The 26,418-nt window shown below is 41.7% G+C and overlaps 1 protein-coding gene across 3 annotated transcripts in view; it reads left to right on the top strand.

The window, feature by feature from the left end:
* The first annotated feature begins 3,123 nt into the window (after nucleotides 1–3,123).
* Nucleotides 3,124–26,418, top strand: part of Eif4enif1 (eukaryotic translation initiation factor 4E nuclear import factor 1) — a 43,118-nt gene continuing 19,823 nt past the window's right edge. Inside the window, exons 1-6 of one of the 3 annotated variants that reach the window (XM_085692140.2) lie at nucleotides 3,124–3,142; nucleotides 3,966–4,080; nucleotides 14,370–14,443; nucleotides 17,479–17,606; nucleotides 23,075–23,361; nucleotides 23,728–23,929. In XM_085692140.2, coding sequence (XP_085548266.1) covers nucleotides 4,000–4,080; nucleotides 14,370–14,443; nucleotides 17,479–17,606; nucleotides 23,075–23,361; nucleotides 23,728–23,929 — 772 coding nt within the window. In that variant the 5' untranslated portion in view covers nucleotides 3,124–3,142; nucleotides 3,966–3,999. Of the gene's footprint in view, nucleotides 3,143–3,199; nucleotides 3,342–3,965; nucleotides 4,081–11,437; nucleotides 11,544–14,369; nucleotides 14,444–17,478; nucleotides 17,607–23,074; nucleotides 23,362–23,727; nucleotides 23,930–26,418 lie in introns of those variants that run through there. The other 2 variants (XM_085692139.2, XM_087909153.1) reach the window with 2 other exon arrangements.

The raw sequence follows: 26,418 nt of genomic DNA, 5'->3' as shown, positions 1-26,418 counted from the left end.
CCTTCAATTCCCATGCACGTGAATAAAGTATCCTTTAAGGGGTCTTAGTGCCTGGCCTTTAAGCCACCATCAGGTGATGCTGAATGAATCCAGTTTATAAAGTTGGGAGCCAAATGCGGGCTTAATCCTCTGGTTTTGGGTAGGGCTTTTGTTTTTGTTTTTTCGTGGTTGCTAGGGATTAAACTGAGGACCTTGCACATGTTAAGTTTATACTCTACCTCTGAGCTATATCCTCAGTCCTATTCTTACGTTTTGTTGTTGTTGCTTTTTAAGATTTATTTTATGTGTAATTGTGGTTTACCTGTATGTAGTGCACTAACAAACATGCCAAGCGTCTTCAGAGGCCAGGTGTCGCTCTTGGAATTGGAATTACTGGAGTTACCTGTAGTGCTATGCTAGGAATCCTCAGCAACAGCAGACATGTTTTGCCGGTATGTATGTCTGCACGCCAGAAGTTAGCACCAGATCTTATTACCGATGGTTGTGAGCCACGTTTGCTGGGACTTGAACTCAGGACCTCTGGAAGAGGAGTCAATGCTCTTAACCACTGAGCCATCTCTCCAGCCCCAGCCTGGTCTCTTAACTGCTGGATCATTTCTCCAAGTCCTGCATTTATTTTATTTTAGTTTTTTTGGGACAGGATTTCTCTGTGTAGCTTTGGTGCCTGTCCTGGAACTAGCTCTTGTAGACCAGGCTGGCCTCTGCCTCCTGAGTACTGGGATGAAAGGCATGTGTCACCACCACCCAGCTCCTGCCTTTTAGAGACAGGGTCTCACTATGTAGCCCTAGCTGGCCTAAAACTCACTATGTAGAACATGCTATCCTTGAGCTCATAGATTTCCTGTCTCCTAAATATTGCAATTACAGGTTTGTGTCACCATGTTCTGCCCCAGTTCCAGCTCATTTTAATATTACTTCTAATTACTTCTACAAGACAGAGAAGTACACACTTTGATTCCTATCCGACAGATGAGACTGATGTTTAGAGTAGTGAAATACACTAAGATTTCATTAAGTGACACTTGGTAGCTTTAAGAAAAGAATTTATTGGGCTAGGGATGTTGCTCAGTTTTAAAAAGTACTCAGTTTAAAAAGTACTTTCCTAGCATTTATTAGAACGTAAGGTTGACTCCAAACAATGAACAACCCTAGCATGCCTGAGCTTTGAGTCTCTAACACAGCATCTGGGAGTGGGTGCCTTCTGTACTCTATAGTGAAAGGATTACTCTTATTTCTCTCAGCTTTAAGAATCTAGATTCCAGCCCAGCATTGGTGGCACATGCCTTTAACCCAACACAGGAGTCAGAGGCAGGGGGAATCTCAGTTCTGTGAGGCCCTCCTGGTCTACAGAACAAATTCCAGGACAGCCAGTGTTACACAGAAAAACAAGGGGAAACAAGAAAGAAAAGGGACCATTCTCCAGAATGTGTCTTTGCATAGACTTTATTTTTTTTCTTTCAGTCGGGTTTGGTGTACTTTAATCCCAGCACTCGGAAGAGGTAGCAGCTAAATTCGAGGCTAGCCTGGTCTACAGAGTTACAGGACAGTCGGGGCTGTTACAAAGAGAAACCCTATCTCAAAAAAAAAAAAATCCTTTTCAAAGAATCTTTATGTAGATTATCTAAGGCTTCCTGACACCCCCCCCCCCCCCCCCGAGATCTTTACTATTGCCATTCCCATCTGGCAAAACAAGCTAAAGACAAATACATTCCTAAGTATACAGCCTATACTGCAGTGGAGGAGATGCAGGCCTAAATGCAGATGTTCCTGTCTCTTGTCTGCAGTTCTGGAGGCACACACTGGTAATGCCAGGCCTTCAGAGGCCAGCCAGGGTTATATAGTGAAACCCTGTCACAAAAGATAGCTTGTGAGAAAGACTTTATAAATAGCTCCAAAGAGGAAAAATTACTTTTATTGCCATGGCTCACAGAAAAAAGCAAGGTAATTTCCCAACTAAAATAAATGTTCAAATGCCATGTTGCCCACATTGGCTTTGAACTGCCGGTCCCAAACTCCGCAAAAGTAAGATTATATGCATAGGCCAACATCATCAACCTCAGTGTTCTTTAGAGAAAAACAAAACAAAAACTTAAAAACTAAGTCTCCCTCCACACCAAAGAAATATGAAACAGCTCAGCACTCAACTGCAGACCAAGTTCACAAGCCACCTTCCCAGAGCAGCAGTTCTTGGGTTATTAACTTATATGCATATCTGTATCCTCCGTCAACTTGAGTTTCGGCACTCGGGCAAAGGCCCGATACCGGCCATTTAATTTCTCCCAGATACTTAACTCTTCCCTTTCCGTGCAGGGTAAGGTAAGATCCAGATTATTGACTCGAAGATACTTCAATTAATTTGTCAATTTCATTCATGTAGGGTCAAGAATAACTGCGACAAACTTGCTTATTAATGCACCAGCCCTTGTGGCTAATCCTCTTAGTAAGGGACATTTTGGGGGTGGGGGCGAAAAATCAGGGCGCTCAGACCTTTTCCCTAGATCATGCCAATAGTGAACAAAGAACACCGCTAAATTCTTCTAACTGGCTCCTGCTGCCCAAGACCCAGGTGTGGCCCTGCCGGGTGACCGCCAGCGACCGGACAACCCACCCAAGCAACCATGCTCGCGCCGCCGTGGCGCGGGTCCCGGACAGCACGCTACTGGCTCCGCCCTTCCCGACGCGTGGGAACGCGGCGCGCTTCCTTGAGTTGTCTACAGCGGCCGCCTGAGCGCTCGGGCGCCGGCTCCCGCAGCTCCGATAGTGACCACTTAGCTGCAGCCACCGTGCCTGTCCGGCTATTGTGCCCCCGCCGTCCGGCCCACGCAGAGCTCAGCGCGGCGGAGCGCGCCGCCCATTGCGGCTTTTCAGACAGGCACCGCCGCGGACACCCCAGGTCCTGCGCGCTGCGAGGGCGGTGCCTGGGCCCGCTGTGCGCGACGGGGGTTATTAGGGGGAGGGGGCGGAGAGCTGCGCCGGAGGGCCGGGCCGCTGTTACGGCGGCTGAGGAGAGCCAGCCCGAGCGGGTGGGGGGGGTGGGGGCGCAAGCGCAGGCCGCAGGCAGCGGCGCCGGGCCTGGAGAGGGCGCGGGGGAACGCGGCGGCCAACGCGCGGGGCCGCCCGGCGGCGGGCGCTCCGAACAAGGGTACGGCGAGAGCGGGGCCTCGGCCTGCGGGCGTGGACAGCGCGCTGCCCCGGGAGCGCGGGCGGCAGAGCGCGCGCAGGGGGCGGCGGAGGCGCGAGGCGCGCGGGCGGCCGGCGGGCGGGCAGCAGGCGGGCCTGCGCCGGCTGTAGGCGGCTGGCCCGTGGACTTGGTCCCTGCTCCCTCCGGCCCGCCTCCCTCCGTGAGTATCGTCCCCGCCCTTCTTCCAGAGGAGGCCTCTGATCCGGGGCTTGCGTGAGGGGCCGGGGGTTGGTTCCAGGAGCGGAGTTTTCCCGGAGGAGGCCCGCGGCGGCCCTTCCCTCGCCGCGGACGCCCCTCACATGGCCACAGGTGTGGCCGGCTGAGAGAGGTGCGCTCCGGCCGGTTCCCCAACCTCTTACACTGGGGTAATGAGGGACAGCTGGAGCCATCCTTTGACAAGTGACAGGCACTTTCCAGCAGCCTGGTTTCCCGGATTGGCAGCCCAACCAGTCCTGCCTCTACTCTTCTCCGGGAAACTTCACCAGCACCGCCTGGTCGGTTCTCGTGGGTGGCAGCGACTATTTTGGTTTCTCTTTGTATTAAAGATAATTAAAGGTTGTACTCTGAGTAGGGCCCCTTCCACTTCTGCTTTACTTACGCTGTGGGTACTTAATACTTAAGGTGGTCCTTTTCCCAATTCAGTTCTGGTTCATACCATGATTTTGGGGTGGATTTCTTTACATAACTATTTAGATTTTTTTCTCCCTCAAAGTTAAAGTTTCATAAGTCTTCTGAACATTTACTCTTCCTTTTGACAGTTTTGTGCTGAAATTTATCTTCCCAGGTGCAAAAAAAAAAAATTTGTAAACCAAGAAGCCATGGAGAAGAGAAGTGTGGATGAAACAGAAAATGGAGATGCTTTCCTTGACCTAAAGAAATCCCCCCATCGCTATACAAAGGTAAGTCCTGTTACTAATGAAGAAGTAATGTGTAGCTTTCATTGGTGGTGTTTAAAGTGGTAGTCTTGTTCTGACTCAATGGGGACATTTATTAAAGTGTTAGTTTGATCATTTTTCTGGACGTGTGACTACTGGGTTTAAACTAGTTTCAGGTGAAAGCTGTTCCCTCAGACCGTGTGACATTTGTAGATAAGTTCTTGTTTGCACCCAGATGTACTGTAGCAGTTGTGCGATTGGGTGGCATAGGACCAGGCAAGGATTCCCACTCTGGAATGCTTTACAGAATCAGTGTTTCTTGTATCATTTCCTTGAGAGTCCAGTCCCTGTCGGAGTGACTTGGTCAGTAGTAATTGTGGATTTTTTTAATCCTTGTTTTGGTTTGTTTTTCTTTTTGTTACAAATTGGGTATGGACTCACAAAAGCAAGCCTTTAGTCATATTTCGTTATTTAAGAATACATAATGATTTTAAGTTTCCTATTTTTGTTTTTGGAGACATGGTTTGCGTATAGTATTCTCTGGCTTCAGCCTTCAGAGTGTGAAGTTAGAGGTGTGCACTACTACAGGTGGTTTCAAATTGGTTGTCTGCTATCTTCCCTACTTCAGCAACCACGTCAAGGTTTTATACTTAGTAAAGATAATTGCATCTGTGTCATATTGGCTGCTGAGTGTTTCTGAACAGGTTAACAAGTTGGCGGTGAACTATAAGTTCATTTCTGGCTTTCTAAACTGCCTTGGGCTAGGATATATAAAATGTTCCTAAAGTGGAAAGTCTTTGGTTTTTTTGAGACAGGGTTGTTTCTCTGTGTAACAGCGTTAGATGTCCTGGAATTAGCTCTAGATGAGGCTGGCCTCGGAGATCTGCCTGCCCCTGCCTCCTGAGTGCTGGGATTAAAGGCGTGTCACCACCACCTGGCTAGTAGAAAGTCTTGAAATGGCCAGTGGCAGGGATTATGCTCTAGTTGAGCCCATATCCATATTTCCTTAGTATGAACAGTGTCCTGAACTCCAGCATGTCGTATTGTCCCTGGCCTCCTAGGACACTCACGAAAGCTGGGCCTTAGTTGTGTACTGCCTTTACTTTTCCCTGATTGGTAAAGTATCAGACAGTAATTTTCAGCATTAAAGGAAGAGAGAATGAATGGATGAAGAAATGAATGATTAAGTGTGCCTTGAAGGGAATGTTTAATGTGAGTTCTTGATTGAGTGCTTTCCTGTCAGTCAGCTATAGACCAGGCACCTCTGACTCCCTGTACTGGGATTAACATTTGTCAGAAAGCTTTTGGATTGTGTCTTCAGATTTTATCTTCCATTAAATATATGGGCTCTCATGCTTGAGAAGTAACGCCACAACTTAACCTCATTGCCTAAAACATTGACAGGTGAATTCTGAGTGTATCAGATGAAGGAAAATGGCTTTGAACTACTTACAAGCTTATGTGATTCTAAATTTCCTAGTTCTTGTTTGGCTTTTTTGAAGTAGTCTCTTCTGTGGAACACTGACAAATGGTGTTTGTCAGGTGACTGAGATATATAGCTGCTCCCTAAGGTTCAGAGTGGCCTCTGCTATGCTTCCAAGTATAGGAATTCTGGCTAGAGTCACATGGTATCTTTCCACCAACGTTTGAGCCTTTGTGACAACTAGTTAAGGTAGGATATTATGAATGGGTTGATTGTGTGCTCCTGTCATTCTGAGGGTTTTAAGTAATTAATATTTAATTTCTGATCTGTTTTGCTAAGCCTTATTCCCAAGAATCAGAAGTTTTGCTAAGCCTTATTCCCAAGAATCAGAAGTTTTGCTGTAAATACAGTTGCACACGTATTTAATCACAGCTCTCAGAGGCAGAGGCAGGTGGGTGTCTGTGAGTTTGAGGCCAGCCTGATCTTCATAGTGAGATCCAGGACAGCCAGAGCTATGTGGTGAGACCCTCTCTTGGGGGAAAAAAAAAAAAGGAAAAGAAGGAAAGTGAGCCTCAGAGAAAAGTAAGATTTATTTGTTTTGTTTTGTTTTGTTAGAGAAGAATAAGATTTACATTCCAGGTAGAAGTCAGAAATCAGATGATCTGTTTCCTGTACAAAAATCATCTTTGCTAATTTTATACATATTTTCCACAAACTGAATTAAGTACTAACCTCTAACAGGTGGCATTTCAGTGTTGTGTTTAAGCTAGCATACAAATAAGGATGCCTGTTTTGAGGAAGGCAGAGTTAGGGTGTGAAAAATCATTATCCAATCTTAATATGTCACCTGTCCAGAATATATAGCTAGCTGGAAGTTCTTAGTTGGTTAGGTTCTGACTGTTGTTTCCTGCCTTTTCCATTTTAACTTAAAAAGTTGGGACTCAGGTTCTTTGGCCCCATGAGTGTTCTTCTTGCCCAGCAGTGTAGGAACTTTAGCTAGATAAGAAGCCAGTCATTGCATATAGAAATTTGTAGAAGGAACCTTTAATTCAAGAAAGTGTGCTATAATAGGATGCTGGGCTTGAGGACAACCTACCCAAGAAGTTTGGCTGAGAGTTCCCAGTGGTCCAGCTAGACAGGAGCAAGTCTGGTAATTAGTGACACAGCTTGAGAAAGGGGTGATGCATCTTCCTGTCCATGCAAGCTTTGGAGAAGAAAAGAGACACTAAAGATTGTTGAGCACCGCTCATCGAGTAGATGACTAAATTACTGCTTCACCTTTAACCTGTGTGACCTTCAGTCTTACACTTAGCTTTAGCTCCTCTCCTTTTTTTATTTATTAGTTTTGGTTTTTTGAGACAGGGTGATCTCTGGAGGGAGTTCTAGGACACAGCTGATCTTCCAGGAGCTTTTATGGTAAATAAATGGGAAAGAGCAGGTCCAGTGCCTGCTACACAGCAAATGCTGAAAACTAAATGATATGTTAAACAGGCTTACTCAAAGATGACCGTCCTATAAATACCAGCTTTAGAATCAAGGCAATGACTTTCTAAATGGCAGTGAGTAACTAACTACCTTCTTTTGCTGTTATTTTGGCTGAGCAGGGAGCCTGCATAGCCTAATTGCTTCTTGGAATACCCTCTTTCCTAAGCTGTACTGCCCACCTTCATCTTCATTCTAACACTGAAGCAGATTGCCTTAAAAATAACTTTAATGTTTTAGGTTTCCTTCTAATATTTATCAACCTGTTTACTTTTTTACAGTTTTACATTATTTTAATCAGTTATATTGACTACTTAAAAGGCAAGGCTTGCTTTTATTACATTGATCAGGCGTACAGGGGGAAGATCTTGGAACAAGAAAACCAGGTTTTCTGATTATTTTTTTTCTGGTAGTGTTTTCTTTTTTAGTTTTTCGAGACAGGGTTTCTCTGTGGCTTTGGAGCCTGTCCTGGAACTAGCTCTTGTATACCAGGCTGGCCTCGAACTCACAGAGATCCGCCTGCCTCTGCCTCCCGAGTGCTGGGATTAAAGGCACGCCGCCTGGCTCTGGTAGTGTTTTCATAGTTTAGTATGCACTAGAAAAGTGTCTATGTCAGGTCAACCACTGTTAGGTTAGAGTGATTTCACTCAGTGTGGTGCTAACCTAACCATCTGCAAGAACTATTCCCTTTTAGTAGCTCACTTCATGAATGACATTGGCCTGATTGCCAACTACATGTGCTTTTACCCCAGTGCTATTTGTGTGTGTATGTAGGTAGTGACACCCTTGTGTGCATATACAGAGGTCAGGTCAGGATGTGAGTGTCTTCTCTGTTGCTATCTGCATTATCCTGAGACACAGTCCCTCACTGAATCAGAAGCTCACTTATTGGCAAGCCTGTATGACCAGCAACTTTTGGAGTTCACCTTTCTCCATTCCCCATACTGGGGTATAGCCATACTCTCTGCTTTTTAGATGGGCGCTGAGGATTTAAACTCAGGTTCTTCACTTTGTTGGGCAGCTACCTCTATCAAGGCATCTCCCCAGCTCCCATTATTTTTTGTTTTGTTTTTGTTTGTTTGTTTGTTTGTTTGTTTCTGAGACAGGGTTTCTTTGTAGTTTTTGGTGCCTGTCCTAGAACTAGCTCTTTTAGACTAGGCTGGCCTCACACTCACGGGGAGATCTGCCTCCCGAGTACTGGGAGTAAAGGCGTGTGGCTCTTTTTTTTTTTTTTTTTTTTTTTTAAGACAGACTTCTCTGTAGCTTTAGAGCCTGCTCTGGAACTCGCTCTATAGACCAGGCTGGTTTTGAACTCAGAGAGATCTGCCTGCCTCTGTCTCCCAAGTGCTGGGATTAAAGGTGTGCGCCACACTGCCCAGCTGATTTTTGTTTTGTTTTGTTTTTTGAGATGGTTTCTCTGTGTTTAGCCCTGCTTGTCCTGGAACTTACTTTTTAGAGCAGCTGGCCTCGAACTCAGAGATCCACCTGCCTCTGCCTCAGCCTCCAAAGTCCTTGTATTAAAGGAGTGTGCCACCATCACTCAGCTGTCAGGTTTTTTTTTTAAGTATTTTTATGGTTTATTTAACTTTATTTTATGTGCATTAGTACGAAGGTATCAGATCCCCTGGAACTGGATCTTCAGACAGTTGTGAGCGGCCATGTGGGTGCTGGGAATTGAACCCGGGTCCTCTGGAAGAATAATCAATGCTCTTAACCACTGAGCCATATCTCCAGCCCCTCAAGTTTTTTTTTTCGTTTTGTTTTGTTTTTTTGTTTTTTGTTTTTTTATCTTAAGGGAGACTGACACAGATTCCTTGGGTGTGTGGTTCTTGGGCAATTGGTAGCTTGTTTTTGCCTGGTCAGGTCTTAGTGACCTGTGCAAAAGGTGAAAAGAAAATATTAAAGCCTTTAGTATCTGTGGGATGATTCCAGAGGTTAGGCCCACAGTCTGTAAAGTCTATAAGAGTGCTCACATTCTATTGAAATGCTTGAGAGGACTTTCCAAGGATTTTATATTTGGCTAAAATAAAGTTTTCTTTGAAAATATCTTTAAAGGGAGTCTCTTTCAAGGAATAATTGATATTAAGGACTCGACGTTGTGGTAACTTTAAGAACATCTATCTCTCTTGAGTAACTGACAGAATTACAAAGGCAAGGAAAGTGCTCTGTACATAGTTAAAGAGCAAGCTGTTAGTGTAATACTTTCCAGGCTCATTCTTAATTCATCTTTTTCCCCATGTTACTTAATATTCCCATTGTATTCTGTGTAACTTTGAAATTGTTAACTTTGCCCTTTTTATTGCTAAGTATTTCACTGTGTGACTATATAACATTTTGTGTTCTGCATGTAAGTAGTCTTTCTCTGTCCTGCCCGTCAGCTCCTAAATAAACACATGGAGACTATGATTTATGAAAGCTCAGCTGATAGCTTAGACTTTTTCTTACTAGCTCTTATAACTTAAATTAACCCGTATTTTTATTAATCTACATTCTACCATATGATTTTTACCTCTTTCCTATTTTGTGTGTCCAACTCATTCTGTATCTGTCTGGTTTCTCCTGCATCCCTGCCCTTTTCTTCCCAGCATCTTCTTTGCCCTAAAAATACTGCCTAGCTATTGGCCATTCAGCTTTTTATTAAACCAATCCAAGTGACAAATCCTCACAGTGTACAAAAAGATTATTCCACAGCAGTGTACTCATTAATAGACACAAGTTGCTTTTATTCTTTGTTTTTATGAGCTGCCACTGTGAGCATCTGTACTCACAGTACGTTTTGGGATGGACCGTTTTATTTGTCTTCTGTATCTATTGAGGAGTGGAATTGCTTGTTGTTAGTTGTTTTAACTTTTCTGAGGAATTGTGAATGTATTCCACAACAGCCACAACAGCTTACATTCCTGTCTAGTTTTTCCACATGCTGGCTAAGCAAAAACTTTGAGTTACAACCCCTACCCTTTGATGCATTTGTGTAGATAGAGGCTCCTATATGCCCCTCGCTTCATTTTCTCTATTATCTCCTTAGTATATAATACATTTTTCTCTGCTCCCCCCCTGTCTCTCCCCTTCACTCTTCAATTCTCCCAAAAGGTCCCCATTCTCCCAACTTACTCAGGAGATCTTGTCTTTTTATACTTTATACTTCCCATGTAGATTAGATTTATGTAAGTATCTCTTAGTGTCCTCATTGTTGTCTAAGTTCTCTGGGATTGTGGTTAGTAGGCTGGCTTTCTTTGCTTTATGTTTAAAAACCACCTATGAGTAAGTGCATGTGATAATTGTCTTTCTGTGTCTGGGTTACCTCATTCAAAATGATGTTTTCTAGCCCCATCCATTTTCATGCAAAATTCAAAATGTCATTTTTTTTTTCTGCTGTGTAGTACTCCATTGTGTAAATGTACCTCATTTTTCTTATCCATTCCTTGGTGGAGGGGCATTTAGGTTGTTTTCAGGTTCTGGCTATGACAAACAAAGCTGCTATGAACATAGTTGAGCACATGTCCTTGTGGCACATTTGAACCTCCTTTGGATATATACCCAAAAGTGGTATTGCTGGGTTTTGAGGAAGATTGTTTCCTAATTTTCTGAGAAATCACCACACTGACATCCAAAGGGGTTGTACCAGTTTGCATTCCCACCAGCAGTGCAGAAGTGTTCCCTTTTCCCCACAACCTCTCCAGCATAAGTTGTCATCAGTGTCTTTGATCTTGGCCATTCTTACAGGTGTAAGATGGAATCTCAGAGTTGTTTTGATTTTCTCTGATGACCAAGAATGTTGAATATTTCCTTAAGTATCTTTCAGCCATTTTAGATTCCTCTGTTGAGAGTTCTCTGTTTAGGTCTGTATTCCATTTTTTTTATTGGATTATGTGATCTTTTGGTGTCCAATTTCTTGAGTTTTTTGTCTATTTTGGAGATCAGACCTCTGTCTGATGTGGGGTTAGTGAAGATCTTTTCCCATTCTGTAGGCTGTCGTTTTGTCTTGTTGACCATGTCCTTTGCTTTAAAGCTTTTCAGTTTCAGGAGGTCCCATTTATTAATTGTTTCTCTCAGTGTCTGTGCTGCTGGGGCTATATTTAGGAAGTGGTTCCTTGTGCCAATGCATTCAAGTGTGCTTCCCACTTTTCTATAAGGTTCAATGTGGCTGGCTTTATGTTGAGGTCTTTGATCCATTTGAACTTGAGTTTTGTGCATGGTGATAGATATGGGTCTATTTTCATTTTTTTACATGTTGATATCAGTTATGCCAGCACCACTTGTTAAATATGCTTTCTTTTCACCATTTTATATTATTGCTTCTTTATCAAAGATCAGATGTTGGAAGATGTGTGGATTGATATCTGGGTCTTCTATTCAGTTCCATTGGTCCCCCTGTCTGTTCTTATGCAAATATCAGGCTATTTTCAGTACTGTAGCTCTGTAGTAGAGTTTGAAGTCAGGACTTGTGATGCCTCAAGAAGTTCTTTTATTGTACAGGATTATTTTGGCTATCCTGGGGTTTTTGCTTTTCCATATGAAGTTGGATACTGTTCTTTCGAGGTCTTTGAAGAATTTTGCTGGGCATTCCGTTGAATCTGTGTTGGTACGTACCTTTAACCCCAGAACTCAGAGAAGGCAGGGACAGGCTGTTCCTCTGTGAATTTAAGGCAAGCCTGGTCTACAGAATAAGTTCCAGGACAGCCAGGGCTACACAAAGAAATCCTCTTTCGGGGGGCGGGGGGAGATAGAAAAATTGGGGGGAAAAGATAGAAAAATTATGTTCTGTAAAATCAAAATCTTAGGAAATTAGTTAAAAGTTGTTTTTAAAAAATGTTCATTCATGGGCTGGAGAGATGGCTCAGAGGTTAAGAGCATTGCCTGCTATTCCAAAGGTTCTGAGTTCAATTCCCAGCAACCACATCGTGGCTCACAACTACCTGTAATAGATCTGGTTCTCTCTTCTGGCCTGCAGGCATATACACAGACAGAATATTGTACACATAATAAATAAATAAATAAATAAATAGAATAAATTTTTTTTTAAATGCTCATTCTTAGTGCTAGAAAGAGGGTTCAGGAATGAAGAGCGTATGTTGGTCTTACAGAAGAGTTCATTTCTCAGCATCCACTTCAGTCAACTGACAGCTGCCTATAACTCCTGCTCCAGGAGGTGTGATGCCCTCTTCTAGTCTCTTCAGGCCCCCATACACACATGTACACATAAATAAAAGTAAAATAAATCTTAAGAGAATATCCTCATTCTTTAGAAACGAACATTCCAATGTCTGAGTAAGGGAACGTAATTTAAGCTACTCATTCTTGAGTAGTTAAAAAAAACTAAAGAGAGGGGCTGGAGAGATGGCTCAGTGGTTAAGAGCACTGGCTGCTCTTCCAGAGGTCCTGAGTTCAAGTCTCACAACCACATGGTGGCTCACAACCATCTGTAATGAGATCTGTCGCCCTTCTCTGGCATACGGGCATACATGGAGGCAGAATGTTGTATACATAATAAATAAATAAATGTTAAAAAAAAAAGTTTAAAAAAAACTAAAGAGAGCAAATAAGGCTTGACATTTTGGCGCACACCTTTAATCTCAAAACTTGGGTGGCAGAGGTAGGTGAATCTTTGAATTTGAGGCCAGCCCAGTCTACAAAACTAGTTCCAGGACAATCAGAGTAACCCTGTCTTGAAAAACAGATGGATTGATGGGTGATAAAGTAATAAAGCAAATTACTTGGATTTGCCTGTTAACACTGTAAGCAGAGTTGTGTAGGTGTAAAAGATGCATATGGGTAGCTCTTGCCATTAAATTGTGAGGACAAGAAGTCAGATCCCCAGCACTCACATCAAAAGCTGGGCACATGGACTGGCAAGATGACACCTCATAAAATCACCTGAATTCAAACCCAGAAATCTATGTTAAAGGTAGAAAGAAGAAAACCAGTTCCATCGATGTTGATCTCTGACCTCAAGGCCTGCTTCCAAAACATGTTCTACACACTCAACCAACCAACCCAATATTTTTGTTTGTTTGTTTGTTTGTTTGTTTTTTGAGATAGGATTTCTTTGTGTAGTCCTAGCTGTCCTAAAACTCACTCTGTAGGCCAGGTTGCCTCAAACTCACAGAGATCGAACTGCCTCTGTCTCCCAAGTGCTGGGATTAAAGCTGTGCACCACAACTGCTCAGTTCCCGCCACCCCTAGACAGGGGTTTTCTCTGTGTAGCTATTCTATTCTCTGTCTGGAATTCGCTCTGTAGATCAGGCTGGCCAACCTTTTTATTTTTATTATTATTATTATTATTATTATTATTTTAAGTGAGGCATATTGTGAGGATTGAGAAGGCACTCTAGTACCTGGCCTCCATATCTACCTGCAAACACATGTACACACACATACAAGTGGCCACACATGAATGTACACCACACACACACACACACACACACACACACACACACACACACGTAATAAATGTGTAGGGGCTGGAGGAATAGTTTAGCAGTTAAGAGCATTTGTTGTGCAGTCATGAGGACCAGAGTTTCCTAGCATCCGCAAAAATCTTGGGTACCTTATAAACATCCATAACTCCAGCTCTGAGGGATCTGAAGTTCTTTTCTGGTTTTTGAAGATGCATGGTTCGTGTTCCTGTACAATGCATACATGTACATTCTCATACATAAAACATGTACGTGCATGTGTACACATGAATAAATGGAAGGTTTTTTCTCTTCAGTATGTGGATGGTTTTTTTTTTTCTGCTTTCTTTTCATTCTTGCAAATTATTATAATATGGGGAGGAGAAACCTATCCTTAGACTGGAGAAAATGGATCAGTGGTTAAGGGCACTGACTGTTCTTCCAGAGGACCCAGGTAATAATTCTCAGCACCTATAAGGCAATTCACAACTGTTTGTACCTCTCTCTAGTTTTAATGATTTTGACACCCTCTTCTTGCCTCTGTAGGCACCAAGCTCACGTGGTGCACAAACATGCAGGCAAACAACCACATAAAATAATTTTTAAAAGTGACTTAACTGTGTTTCCTTTAAGGCTGCATTTCCATGCCTTTCTCAGGATTCAATGTTGAGTTTTTACTTTGTTGTTGTACAGGAAGGTATGGGAAAATGTATTTCAGAAACCACTTGTAGCAGTCTTTACTGTTTGATAATCTTGTTTGTGCTTTCTTATTCGGTTCTAGCCTTTTTGGAATTTCAAGTCCAAAATTGTAAGAATCGTGGAAACACCATTTGTGATCCCAACATCTTGAATAGAGGTTGGAGAATTAGTTCAAGGCCAGTCTTGAGCTTGTCTCATCTCCCTCCCAGAAAATTACGTGAAATGCTTAAAGAAGACACACAGAAGGGAAATAAATTGGAAGTATGTTGCCTGAGGAATATGATTCAAAGTCCTCATGTGTTTTCTCTCTTTAGGAGGAGCTCTTGGACATAAAAGAACGTCCGTACTCCAAACAGAGGCCATCTTGCCTCTCTGAAAAATATGACAGGTATGTTAAGAATTGCATTGGGGCTGGAATTAAGAATTATTAATTAAGAATTGTTGGAATGGGGCTGGAGAGATACGGCTCAGAGGTTAAGGACACTGACTGTTCTTCCAGAGGTCCTGAGTTCAATTCCCAGCAACCACATGGTGGTTCACAACCATCTACAATGAGATCTGGTGCCCTCTTCTGGCATGCAGTCATACATGGAGGAAGAACACTGTATTGTATCTATAATAAATAAAATCTTTAAAAAAAAAAAGAATTGTTGGGGTGCTGGGCGGTGGTGGCACCCATTTAATCCCAGCACTTGGGAGTCAGGCAGGCGGATCTCTGAGTTCGAGACCAGCCTAATCTTCAGAGTGAATGCCAGGACAGGCTCCAAAGCTACACAGAGGAAACCCTTTCTCAGGAAAAAAAGTGAGAGTGAGAGTGAGAGAGAGAGAGAGAGAGAGAGAGAGACTGAGAGAGACTTGTTGGGACTAGAGTGATGGCTCAGCAGCAGTTAGGCATCTTTCCTGTTCTTTTCGTGGACCTGGGTTTAATTCTTTACACCCACATCAGGATCCTAACCACCTGTAAACTCCAGCTCCAGGGACATCCAACACCCTGGCTGATGTAAACACTTGCACTCATGTGCACATACATACACAAATGTACACACGGAAATAATATAAATAAATTAATATAATATAAATAAATTTTAAAATTAAAATTTATTTGAACAAAAAGAATTATGTGGTTGGAATGCTGCTGTTATGGTAGGGTTATGACTGAGGGAAGTATTTCAAGAATTAATAGCATGGCCACAACTAACTGGTACTAAAACTAAACTACAGAATGACTCAGTTAGAGTCACAGGGCATATTTAAGCCTAGGAGGAGTCTTAGTTCTAGGTCCCTTTCATGCTTCAACCAGGGCACTTCTTTGGGGATGCTGAAGGGAGGGCTCTAAGATCTTTATCAAAGAGCCATTCAGATTAGCCTATTGTGCCCTTAAGAAAAGGTAAAGGGCTTTTTTTGGTTTGAAGAAGCTAGAGAAAAATGGTTTGAAAATGTACAGTAACCCTGTATTTTATTTATATGTATTTATATAACTATATTTGCTTATATGTAATTACATAAATATATTTGCTTATCTATATTCATATGACTATATACTTATTTATATATATTTGCGTGTGTGTGTATGGTTTTTCAAGGCAGAGTTTCTTTGTGTAGTTTTGTCTGTCCTGGAATATATTTCTTAAGGTTACCTTAGTTATTTGTTGTTGTTATTGTTGTTTTGGGGTTTTTGTCTGAGAAAAGATCTTTTTACATAGTCCTGGATGACCTGGAACTCACTGTCGACCAGACCTTGAGTTCACAGAGATCCACCTCTCTCTACCTTCCAAGTGCTGGAATCAAAGTCGTGCACCACCATGCCTGGCAGTCTTACTAATTTCTTAACTATCGTGTGGTTCTGTATTTCTTTTTCCAACATAAAATTTCTATTGATTAATTGGGAATTTCACATCATGCACCCCAATTACACTCATTTCCCAGTCCTCCCAGGTCAGCCCCCACCCACCCTTGTGAGTGACTAACCCCCACCCCCAGAAAAAAAAAAGAAGAAAAATTCAGTTTGTGATGCCCATATACTCACTGGCATGGTCCAGCTCCCAGTGGCCAGCCCCTTAAAGAAAACCGAGTCCCTCCCCATCTCCGCCCCAGCCAGGATGCTACACTTCAGCATTCTTACCATAATTTTTAAGAGTTCTCTTCAATGGTTTACTTTCTAAGTTGTTACTTTTTGGGGGAGTAGGGAGGTGCCAGTTGTCAAAGACTCCTTCTATACCCGTTTCTCAACTGAGTCTGCAGTCATTAAGGGCCTGTGTTTTTACTTATAAAGTGTCACGTTAAATTTTCTTGGTTCATTGTGCCACATACCCTTATCCCTAGTGCTAGGGATGGAACCCAAAGCCTTACTGATATTAGTTGAATGTTTTTCTCATTATACTTCATCTTTAGTCTAGACAGACTTTTAAAACCTATATATGGACTGTTGAATCTAGAGGAATCACCACATTCTCCTGATGTTAATGATACCAGAATAATGGCTATTTTAATTGGCTAGGATTTTTCATGGGCTTGTTTTTCATTAAAAATGTAAAGTCTTTGTGTACTTGAAATTTTATTATTAAAACTTTTTTCTTTGTATAAAACAAAATTATCCTGAGCAAGTATATTAGCTTTCATGCTAAATTGAGTATTGTGCCTAGTGACAATACTAAAGGTAAGAGAGGGAAGAGCTTCTTCTGTTACCTCTCTTCTCATTTGAGAGTGAGCATTTGTTGGACTCTTCACAGAGACCCTAGAAGGTAGGTAATATCTCCCTGTTGTGAGGGGCGGGGTGATGTTGTGGGACGGGTGATGTTGACTCACTTTTTCAAACAGCATTCATGGCTAAGGGTGTACAGCAGGTAGAACATAGTGGGGCTGAGGAAAAAAAAACAAATTTAAGAGCTGTCCTACTTGAAAAAAAGTGAGACTACACATAAAGATTATAGCCCAGTGTGCTGGTGTATGCTTTAATCCCAGCACTCAGGGGTGGGGGCAGGAGGATCTTTGTAAATCTGAAGCCATCCTGCTTTACATAGCAAGTTCCAATCCCACTAGGCCTATATAGTGAGACTCTTTCTCAAAGTAACAACAAACCTAAACAAGCTAAGAAAATTCTAGAATATTTTCTAGCAGGTACTTCTGGTGAAGAGTTAGAGCTGTCTCTGCAGCATTGGAGAAGATCTTGGTGTGAAACAGTTATGTATTTGCAGACAGGGCCCAGGGTTTATGGACTGTAGTTTCATTTGTGTAGGTTCCTGTTCAAGTACCAGTTGGTGTTAGGAACCATCATTACTATTATTGAAGTAATGACTGTTTTCGTCTTGAATAGGGTAATCATTCTGAAGGAAATGAAGGCTTCCTTGTAACCTGAAGTTTAGAAATTGGGACCTATTAAAATTAACCTGCAAACACTAACTAATGCTATCCTTTAACCTGTAGTGATGGTGTCTGGGACCCTGAGAAGTGGCATGCCTCTCTCTACCCTGCTTCAGGGCGGAGCTCACCAGTGGAAAGTCTGAAGAAAGAGCCAGAATCAGACCGTCCTTCCCTGGTGCGCAGAATAGCAGGCAAGTGTGCAGACATTTATAAATAGTAGTGTGATTTGGGGAACATGGTCCTGGCTGTTGGTTTCATTTTTCACCCCTCACCTGAGATAGGATTTCTCTTTGTTACAGCTCTGGCTGTTCTGAAACTCACTCTGTAGACCAGGCTGGCCTCAAACTCACAGATATCCGCCAGCCTCTGCCTCCTGAGTGCTGGAATTAAAGGTGTGCACCACCACCTCCCTGCATGCTGGTTTCATTCTTAGTCCCCAGAATTTTACTTATTGAAATGTCACGAGAAAATTGATTTGCCAGTTGTATTTTTCATAATGAGCAGAGTAAAATCATAGTAATAGTCTTCTTATAACAGTGGTGTGTTAGGCTATGTGCTTTTGAATTATAAAGTACCACCGTCTTTGTTGGTGTGATTAACAACTTGATATATGTGGAGTCGCCTAGGGGGCTAGCCCCAAGACACTTCCATGAATTAGTTAGCCTCTGTTCGTGCCTGTGTTGGATTGTCTTCATTAGGTTAACCAATAGGGAGAACCCATTTTAACTGTGGGTGTGACCATTCTCTATAGAGATCCTGGACTATATAAAATGGAGAAAGTGAGCAGGGTTTAGCATGCATTCATCCATGTCTGCTTCTTGGTTGTGTATTAAATGTGACCAGCTGATTGAAGGTATTGCTTCCTTGACTTCCTTGCCATTATGGGCTATATCCTTGAACTATGAACCAGAATAAACCTTTCTCCCTTAAGTTTTTCAGTGTTTTTTAGCACAGCACCAGGAAAGGAAACTAAAACAGCTAAGGCTATAACTTACATGGTAGAGTGCTTGTCTACCTTGTATTTGTGACAGCCTTTGTTTAATTCCTAGCACTGAATGAATTAGACATCGTAATGCAATCCTAGCACTCAGGAAGTAGAAGCAAGAAATCGGAAGTTTGAACACATCTTCAAATATGTAATAGAGACTGATCTCCATGAGATCCTCTCTCACTGTTTGTTGAAGGCTGATGGCTCACGAATTTGGGCTTTTTGAGATGGGGTTTATCTGTGTAAGTCTAGCTGTCCTGGAATTTGCTCTGCAGATCAGGTAGAAAGTCACAAAGATACACCTGCCTCTGCCTCCTGGTGCTGGATTAAAGGCATGCATCACCACTGCCATTCTGAGTGCCATTTGTAGATGGAAGTTTCTGTCCTACCTGATCCCAAAGAAGCACACAGAGGCTTATATTAATTATAAACTGTTTGGCCTGTTAGCTCAGGCTTATTGTTAACTAGCTCTTACAACTTAAATTAACCTATAATTCTAGTCTGTTTAGCCATGTGGCTTGATACTTTTTCTCAGTAAGGCATTCTCATCTTGCTTCCTCTCCATCTGGTTTGCGACTGCTTCTCTGCCTTGCTCTTTCCAGAATTCTTCTAGTCTGGTTGCCCACCTACATTTCCTCCTTGGCTATTGGCCAATCAGAATTTTATTAAACCAATATGAGTGACAAATCTTTACCCTATGTAAGGTTCATGTCTTTAATCCCAGCACTCCAGAGGTAGAGCAGGCAAATATTTGTGACTTCAACATAGAGACACTGTCTGAAAAATAATTCAGATAAGATGAAAAGCTGTTCCTGGTTAAAAATAAAGACTAAGACAGGTTTTTCATGTTTGAACTCAACTTCAGTTTCTAGTTTTTTTGTATGTGACATGTTTTTCTTTTTTGAAATAGAATTTACTTATAGAACCCTTACATACAATATACCTTTGATGTTCTCACATGTATATCTGTATGAAACCATTACCACAATCAATAATAAGTGTCCTTCTCACCTATAAGTGCTCTCGTGTCCGAGTGTCTCCTTCCTAATCCCTTCTCACTCACCGCAAGAGAACTGCCCTTCCTTCACTAGGCAAGTTTACACTCCCAAAACTGTACTAGAATCATCACAGTATGTTCTCACGTGAAGCTGCTTTCTGGAACAAAGGCTACTGCCCAGGCTGGGCTCAAGCTTGAGTTATCCCTCTGCCTGTCTCTCATGAACCATACCTGGCTTTATCCATATTGTTGCATGTATAGTTCATGTATAGTTAATTTCTTTTTAATGCTTTTAGTATTTAATTATATGAATCTGTCATTGTGTCCATTTATCTGTTAATAGTAATTTGAGTTGTTTCTAACCAAAGGTGATGTGATCATTTATGTGTAAGTATCAGTATGGACATGGGAATTTTTATCTCTTGGGTGCATACCTAGAAGTATAATGGCTGTTATGTATATTTAATATTTTCAGAAACTATTAAACTTTAATAAAAAAATTAATAGATTTATTATTTTTGTGTGTTTTGTCTACCGTATGTATGTGTACCATATGCAATGCTTAGTGTCCAAGCAGGTCAGAAGAAAACTTTTTTTATGTTTTTAAATTTCTTTCTAGATTTGTTTTGCGCACGCTCTCTCTCTTTCTCTCTCTCTCTTTATATGTGTGTGTGTGTGTGTATGAATGAGTGTTTTGCTTGCATGTGTATAGTGCCCAAGAAAGCCAGAAGAAGGCATCATCAGATTCCTTGGAACTGGAGTTACAGATGGTCATGAACCAATATATGGGTGCTGGGAACTGAGCCTGGATCCTTCCTCTTCAAGAGCAACAAGTGCTCCTAACCACTGACACATCTCCTAGCACCCCTCAGACTCCTTTTTTTCCAAGTGGTTAGACATTTGATATTCCTATTTGCAGTGGTTTCAGGTTCTTCTTGCTCCACATCTTGGCAGCACTTGGAATGGTTAGCCTTAATTGTAGCCATCTAGTGGTATACAGTGTTATTCTATAACATCTATATTCCTGTGATTAATAAACACTGTATGCTTATTATAGATTGTGCTGTCCATGTGCTGAAGTGTCTGTTCAGGTCTTTATCCTTTTTTGTTGATTTAGTTTTTTGAGACAGGGCCTCACTATGTAGCCAAGACTAACCTCAGTTAAATTCAGCAATCCTCACTTTAGCCTACCAAGTATCAGTATTATACGTATTCTACACTATACCCAGCTCACTGGTCTAGTATTTATTTTTAAGATTTATTTAAGGACCTGGGTGGTGGTGGTGCACCCCTTTAATCCCAGCACTTTTGAGGCAGAGACAGATGGATTTCTGTGAGGTTGAGGCCAGCTTGGTCTACAGAACAAGTTCCAGGACAGGCTCTAAAGCTACAGAGAGACCCTGTTTTGGGAAGGAAAAAAAAAAAAAAGGCAGTTGGTGGTGGCACCTGCCTTTAATCCCAGCGCTTGGGAGGACTAGGCATATGGATCTTGGTGAGTTCGTGGCCAGCCTTATTTATAGAGCGAGTTCCAAGACAGCCAGGACTGTTACACAGAGAAACCCTGTCTCAAAAGAAAAAAAAAATCATGTTTGTGTTTTATCTGTATATTCATTTGGATACCAGAGAAAGGTATCTCAGTTCCCGTGAACTGCAGTTAGAGATGGTTGTGAGTTGCTTATAGGGGTTCTGGGAATTGAACTCAGGACTTCTGGAGAGCAGCCTTAAGCAACCCCTCCAGCCCGTTGGTTCATTCTTTAGTTTTTTGGTTTATTACTGTGTTTTTATATGCTGTAGATTCAGGTCTTCTCTGAGAAATGTGCTTTGTTTGAATGTTTACTCACGGTCTTAGATAGCTAAACAGTGTCTTCAAAGAACAGTATTAAATTCAGAGCAAACCTTGCTTAGCAGGCTGTCTTAATGGATGACATTCTTGTTGCTGTGCCTCAAAAAACGTTTTGCCTAATTGAAGGAGCCCGCTCCTACACCTACCCGCAGCAAAGATGTTCTCTTTCACTCTTGATGCATTTAAATTAAATATTGAATGTGGAATCCAGTTTAAAGTTATCTGTTTTGAAACAGTATCTTATTCTAACTCAGTCTGGGTTTGAACTCAGGAATTCTCCTGCTTCGACATCCCAAGTGCTGGGATTACAGGCTAACGAATTGTATGTAAAGTGTGGGGGTTTTTTGGTTTGGTTTGGTTTGGTTTGGTTTTTTAAGATGGGATTTTTCTGTGTGGCCTTGGCTGTCCTGGAACTCTTACACTCAGTAGAGAAGACTGACCTTGAACTCAAAGTCCACCACCACCATCTGGCTGTCTACTATTTTTTAGGCATTTTAGTTTTTCAAATACTGACATGTCATTTTATTTTATTTAAAGATTTATTTATTAAGCATACAATGTACTACTGGCAAGGAAGGCACCAGGTCTCATTACAAATGGTTGTGAGCCGCCATGTAGTTGCTGGGCATTGAATTCGGGACCTCTGGAAGAGCAGCCAGTGCTCTTACCCTCTGAGCCATCTCTCCAGCCCGACATGTCATTACTGGACAAAAGATTAGCTAAAGCAGCCGGAGAGATGGCTCAGCGGTTAAGAGCACTGCCTGCTCTTCCAGAGGTCCCTAGTTCAATTCCTGGCCACCGCACGTAGTTCAGTACTGTCTGTCAGGCGCCCTCTTCTGGCCCACAGACCAGCACACATATCCATATCCATAGTAGATCAATATCAATAATCGGGGGGAAAAAAAGATTAGCTAAAAATTGTATACATAAAAATCTTAGTCTCAGAAGAAAAAAAAACAGTTGGTGGTGGCACACGCCTTCAATCCCAGCAAAGGCAGGCGGATCTCTGAGTCTACAAAGTGAGTTCAAGGACTGGCTCCATAGCTGCTGAGAAACCCTGCCCCAAAATAAATAAATAAACAAACATCTTAGTCTTCGGCTGGAGGGATTGCTCAGCAATTAAGAGCCCTGGCTGCTCTTCCAGAGGACCTGGGTTAAATTTCCAGCACCTACATGGCATCTTATAACAGCCTGTAATTCCAGTTTCAGGGGATCTCAGATTTTCACACAGACATACATACACACAAAAAACATGAATGCACATGTATTAAAAAATTATTTAAAAAATCTTAATCATAATAAGTCAGAAAGTTTCTTTTTTCTGAGGAGAAAAAAGGACTAAATATTTTTTTAAAAATTTAAGTTTAATGTAAAAAGATAATTATAAAAGATCAGTGAGATGACTCAACAGACACTTGCTGCTAACCCTAACAATCTGAGTTCAGTCATTAATGACCAAGTTTTAAAAATCCAATGACTAGGGCTGGAGAGATGGTTCAGAGGTTAAGAGCATTGTCTGCTCTTCCAAAGGTCCTGAGTTCAATTCCCAGCAAACACATGGTGGCTCACAACCATCTGTAACGAGGTCTGGTGCCCTCTTCTGGCCTGCAGGCATACACACAGACAGAATATTGTATACATAATAAATAAATAAATAAATAAATAAATATTTTTTTAAAAATCCAATGACTATTTACTTGTTATTCTGAGTCTGTTGATAAGCCCAGTTTTAGAGTTGTCTCCTTTCTGCCATTTTCTGTCCTCCTGCCAACTGTGAACACGGTTTCTAGAGATGTTGGTTTGCTTACCTTTTTTTATGGCATCTTTTCAGATCCACGAGAGCGTGTGAAAGAAGATGACTTAGATGTTGTTCTCAGCCCACAGAGACGAAGCTTTGGAGGTGGCTGCCATGTGACAGCTGCTGTTAGCTCCCGCCGCTCTGGAAGTCCCTTGGAGAAAGACAGTGATGGACTTCGCTTGCTTGGTGGACGAAGAATTGGCAGTGGGAGGATAATCTCTGCCCGGGCTTTTGAGAAGGATCACCGTCTCAGTGAGAAGGACCTACGGGACTTGAGAGACCGAGACAGAGAGAGGGACTACAAGGACAAGCGTTTCAGGGTGTGTCCTCTGGCCCTGTTAGTTCTCAAGTGCTTGAAATTTGATGCTCACCTCTTTATACTGCATTACTCTTCTTTTCATGATGGTACAGAATCAAAATCAGGGCCACACATGTGTGACTGGTGCCCTAGCTCTGAGATGCATTCTCCTATCCCAGCCGATTACTTGGAGAAACTAGGGTTCACAGCCCACTCCTATGCTAGTCAAGGAGAAATCAGGGGCAGTACAAGACTGGTAATGTCCTTCAATTTTCCATCACAGCATCTGCATTTCAGTTTCTAGTATTAATTCTTTTAAGACTGACTACAATGCTTCTACTAGCATTTTACAGTTTTTCATTCTTGTTTTTTTTTTTTAATTTTTCAGAGGGAGTTTGGAGATAGTAAACGTGTCTTTGGTGAGCGTAGAAGAAATGATTCGTATACTGAGGAAGAACCAGAATGGTTTTCAGCTGGACCCACAAGTCAGTCTGAAACCATTGAACTAACTGGCTTCGATGATAAGATACTAGAGGAAGATCACAAAGGGAGAAAAAGAACAAGGCGACGGACTGCCTCTGTGAAGGAAGGTCTGTAGGAACTGTGAACTTGTTTTAAAATAATATGTGATGATTACTGCTTTAATTGCATTTAACTATGGGTGCTAGTTAATAGCAAGTTTATAGCTATAGTTCATTTTGTTTTGTTTTTGTGACAGGGTCTGTTTGTAAAAACAGTGGCTGCCAAATCTTTAAGAAATACTTTTATTGTTACTATGAAATGTCACAATAAGAACTCATTTGATAAATTCTTTTGCTTTCCACGTATAGTTGAAAGGAATTACATATTTTTGGCAAACCCTATGTAAAGGGAAAGCTCTTAGTGATAATGAGTGCTTTCTTGCAAAGACATTAAAACAAACTTTAATGGAAATAAGCTAATGAAATATATTTAAAAGTGAGAATAAGGGAGACGTCATAGTTCTTTTTTATTTTTGTTTTAAAGCAGTAGGCATTTCCTTTATGTGGGTGCATAATTCCTCTAATTTAAGGAATTCATGAGTAGACTGTGAGAATTTATTTAATTGCCTTTGAGATACATCTTTCTCCCACTCCCCACCAGCATAAAGCAGCATCCACCAGTGTGGACTTTTAACTGATGGTAGAACTCATGCTTCTGTAAGAAAATAATCTTTTGGGGCTGGAGAGATGGCTTAGCAGTTAAGAGCATTGCCTGCTCTTCCAAAGGTCCTGAGTTCAATTCCTAGCAACCACATGGTGTCTCACAACCATCTGTAATGAGGTCTGGTGCCCTCTTCTGGCCTGCAGACAGAATATTGTATACATAATAAATAAATAAATATTAAAAAAAAAAAGAAAGAAAGAAAGAAAGTAATCTTTGGCCTGACAGTGGTGGCACACACCTTTAATCCCAACACTTGGAAAGCAGAGGCAGGTGAATTTCTTAGTTTGAGGCCTGAGCAAGTTTTAGGATACCCAAGGCTATACAGAGAAACCCTGTCTAAAATTTAAAAAGGAAAAAAAAATCTGTAGCTGGGAAGAAATCCAGATTTCAGCCATTCTTTAGTGGAGAAAGATCTCATGTAGCTCAGACTGGCACCAAACCCAATATGTAGCTGAGGATGACCTTGAAGTGTACTGTGCTATAAGCTTTGTGCTGGAATATGTGTGTGTGTTACCACAGCCATTTTGTTATTGTTTGTTTAGTGTGTGTGTGTATGTGTGTAGAGGGATTCAACCCAGAGTCTCCATGTTGCCATTTGTAGGCAGAAGTTTCTGTCTTGCCTGATTCCACAGCTATTCAGTCCCAAAGAAACACACAGAGACTTATATTATAAACTGTTTGGCCTGTTAGCTCAGGCTTATTATTATCTAGCTCTTACAACTTAAATTAACCCATAATTCTTGTCTGTGTTTAGCCATGTGGTTTGGTACCTTTTATCAGTGAGGCATTCTCATCTTTCTTCCCATGCCTCTTGCTAGTGAGTGCATCTGCCTTCCTCTTCCCAGAATTCTCCCCGTCTGCCAAACGTTTGGGCACTATTTATAGACAGAGACTGTACTTCCGTTTCCCGGCCACCCAGACCCAAATAATCACACAAAAACTATATTAATTACAACACTGTTTGGCCAGTGGGTCAGGTGTAATCCTCCTACTTTTTTTTTTTCTTTGAGACAGGGTTTCTCTGTATTAATAGCCCTAGCAGTACCGAGCTATCTCTTGTCGATCAGGCTGACCTCGAACTTGCAGAGATTGATGTGCCTCTGCCTCCTGAGTGCTGGGATTAAAGGCATGTGCCACCAACACCTGACTTAGATCTTACATCTTAAATTAACCCATTTTTATTAATCTATGTATCGTCATGAGACTTTGATTTTTGGCATAGGATCTGACTTTGACATGTATTGAACGATGACTTTTATCTCCTGGTTTTCTTGCCTCCATCACATGAGTTTTATGATTACAGGCATGTGCCACCAGGCTCAGTTTTATGCAAAGTTGGGGAATTGAACACAAACTTCATACATGCCTATTTTGTGTTTGGTTAGGGTTTTTTATCCTTTTTGTTTTTCTTTAGTTAGTATGTGTGCACACTTATGTGCTGGTCCTCCACCAGGACAGAAGTTCCATTATCAACAGGCAGTTATGCTTGATACGGGTGCTGGACTCTGAACTTAAGGTCCTCTGCATGAGCAATATGTGCTCTTAGCCACTGAGCAATCTCTCCAAGCTATTTTGTTTGGGTGAGTGAGTGAGTTTGTGTGTGTATGTGTGTGTTTATTCACTTGCAGTTAAGTGGGCTTTATTTTTTTTCTGTTTAGCTCATAATTCGTACAAAATTAGAATATTAGAAACTTGTATTTTGCTTAACTTGTCTTCCCATCCTAAAATAAGTGGACATTAGAGGTATACCTGGCCTTGTAGAATATGACAGAGCTGATTAGAACAGGTTATCTGTCCACAGAGGGGAATCCCACATCAAAGAGCAGAAGTTAATTTTTTTTTTTTTTTTAAAGTCAGAGTACATTTCCTGGAAGGGGTGACAGTCAAACTTTAC

Source organism: Myodes glareolus, chromosome 8, assembly GCF_982192425.1.
Source record: "Myodes glareolus chromosome 8, mMyoGla1.1, whole genome shotgun sequence".
Lineage (NCBI taxonomy): Eukaryota > Metazoa > Chordata > Mammalia > Rodentia > Cricetidae > Myodes > Myodes glareolus.
This window is presented reverse-complemented; position numbering and strand designations above follow the sequence as displayed.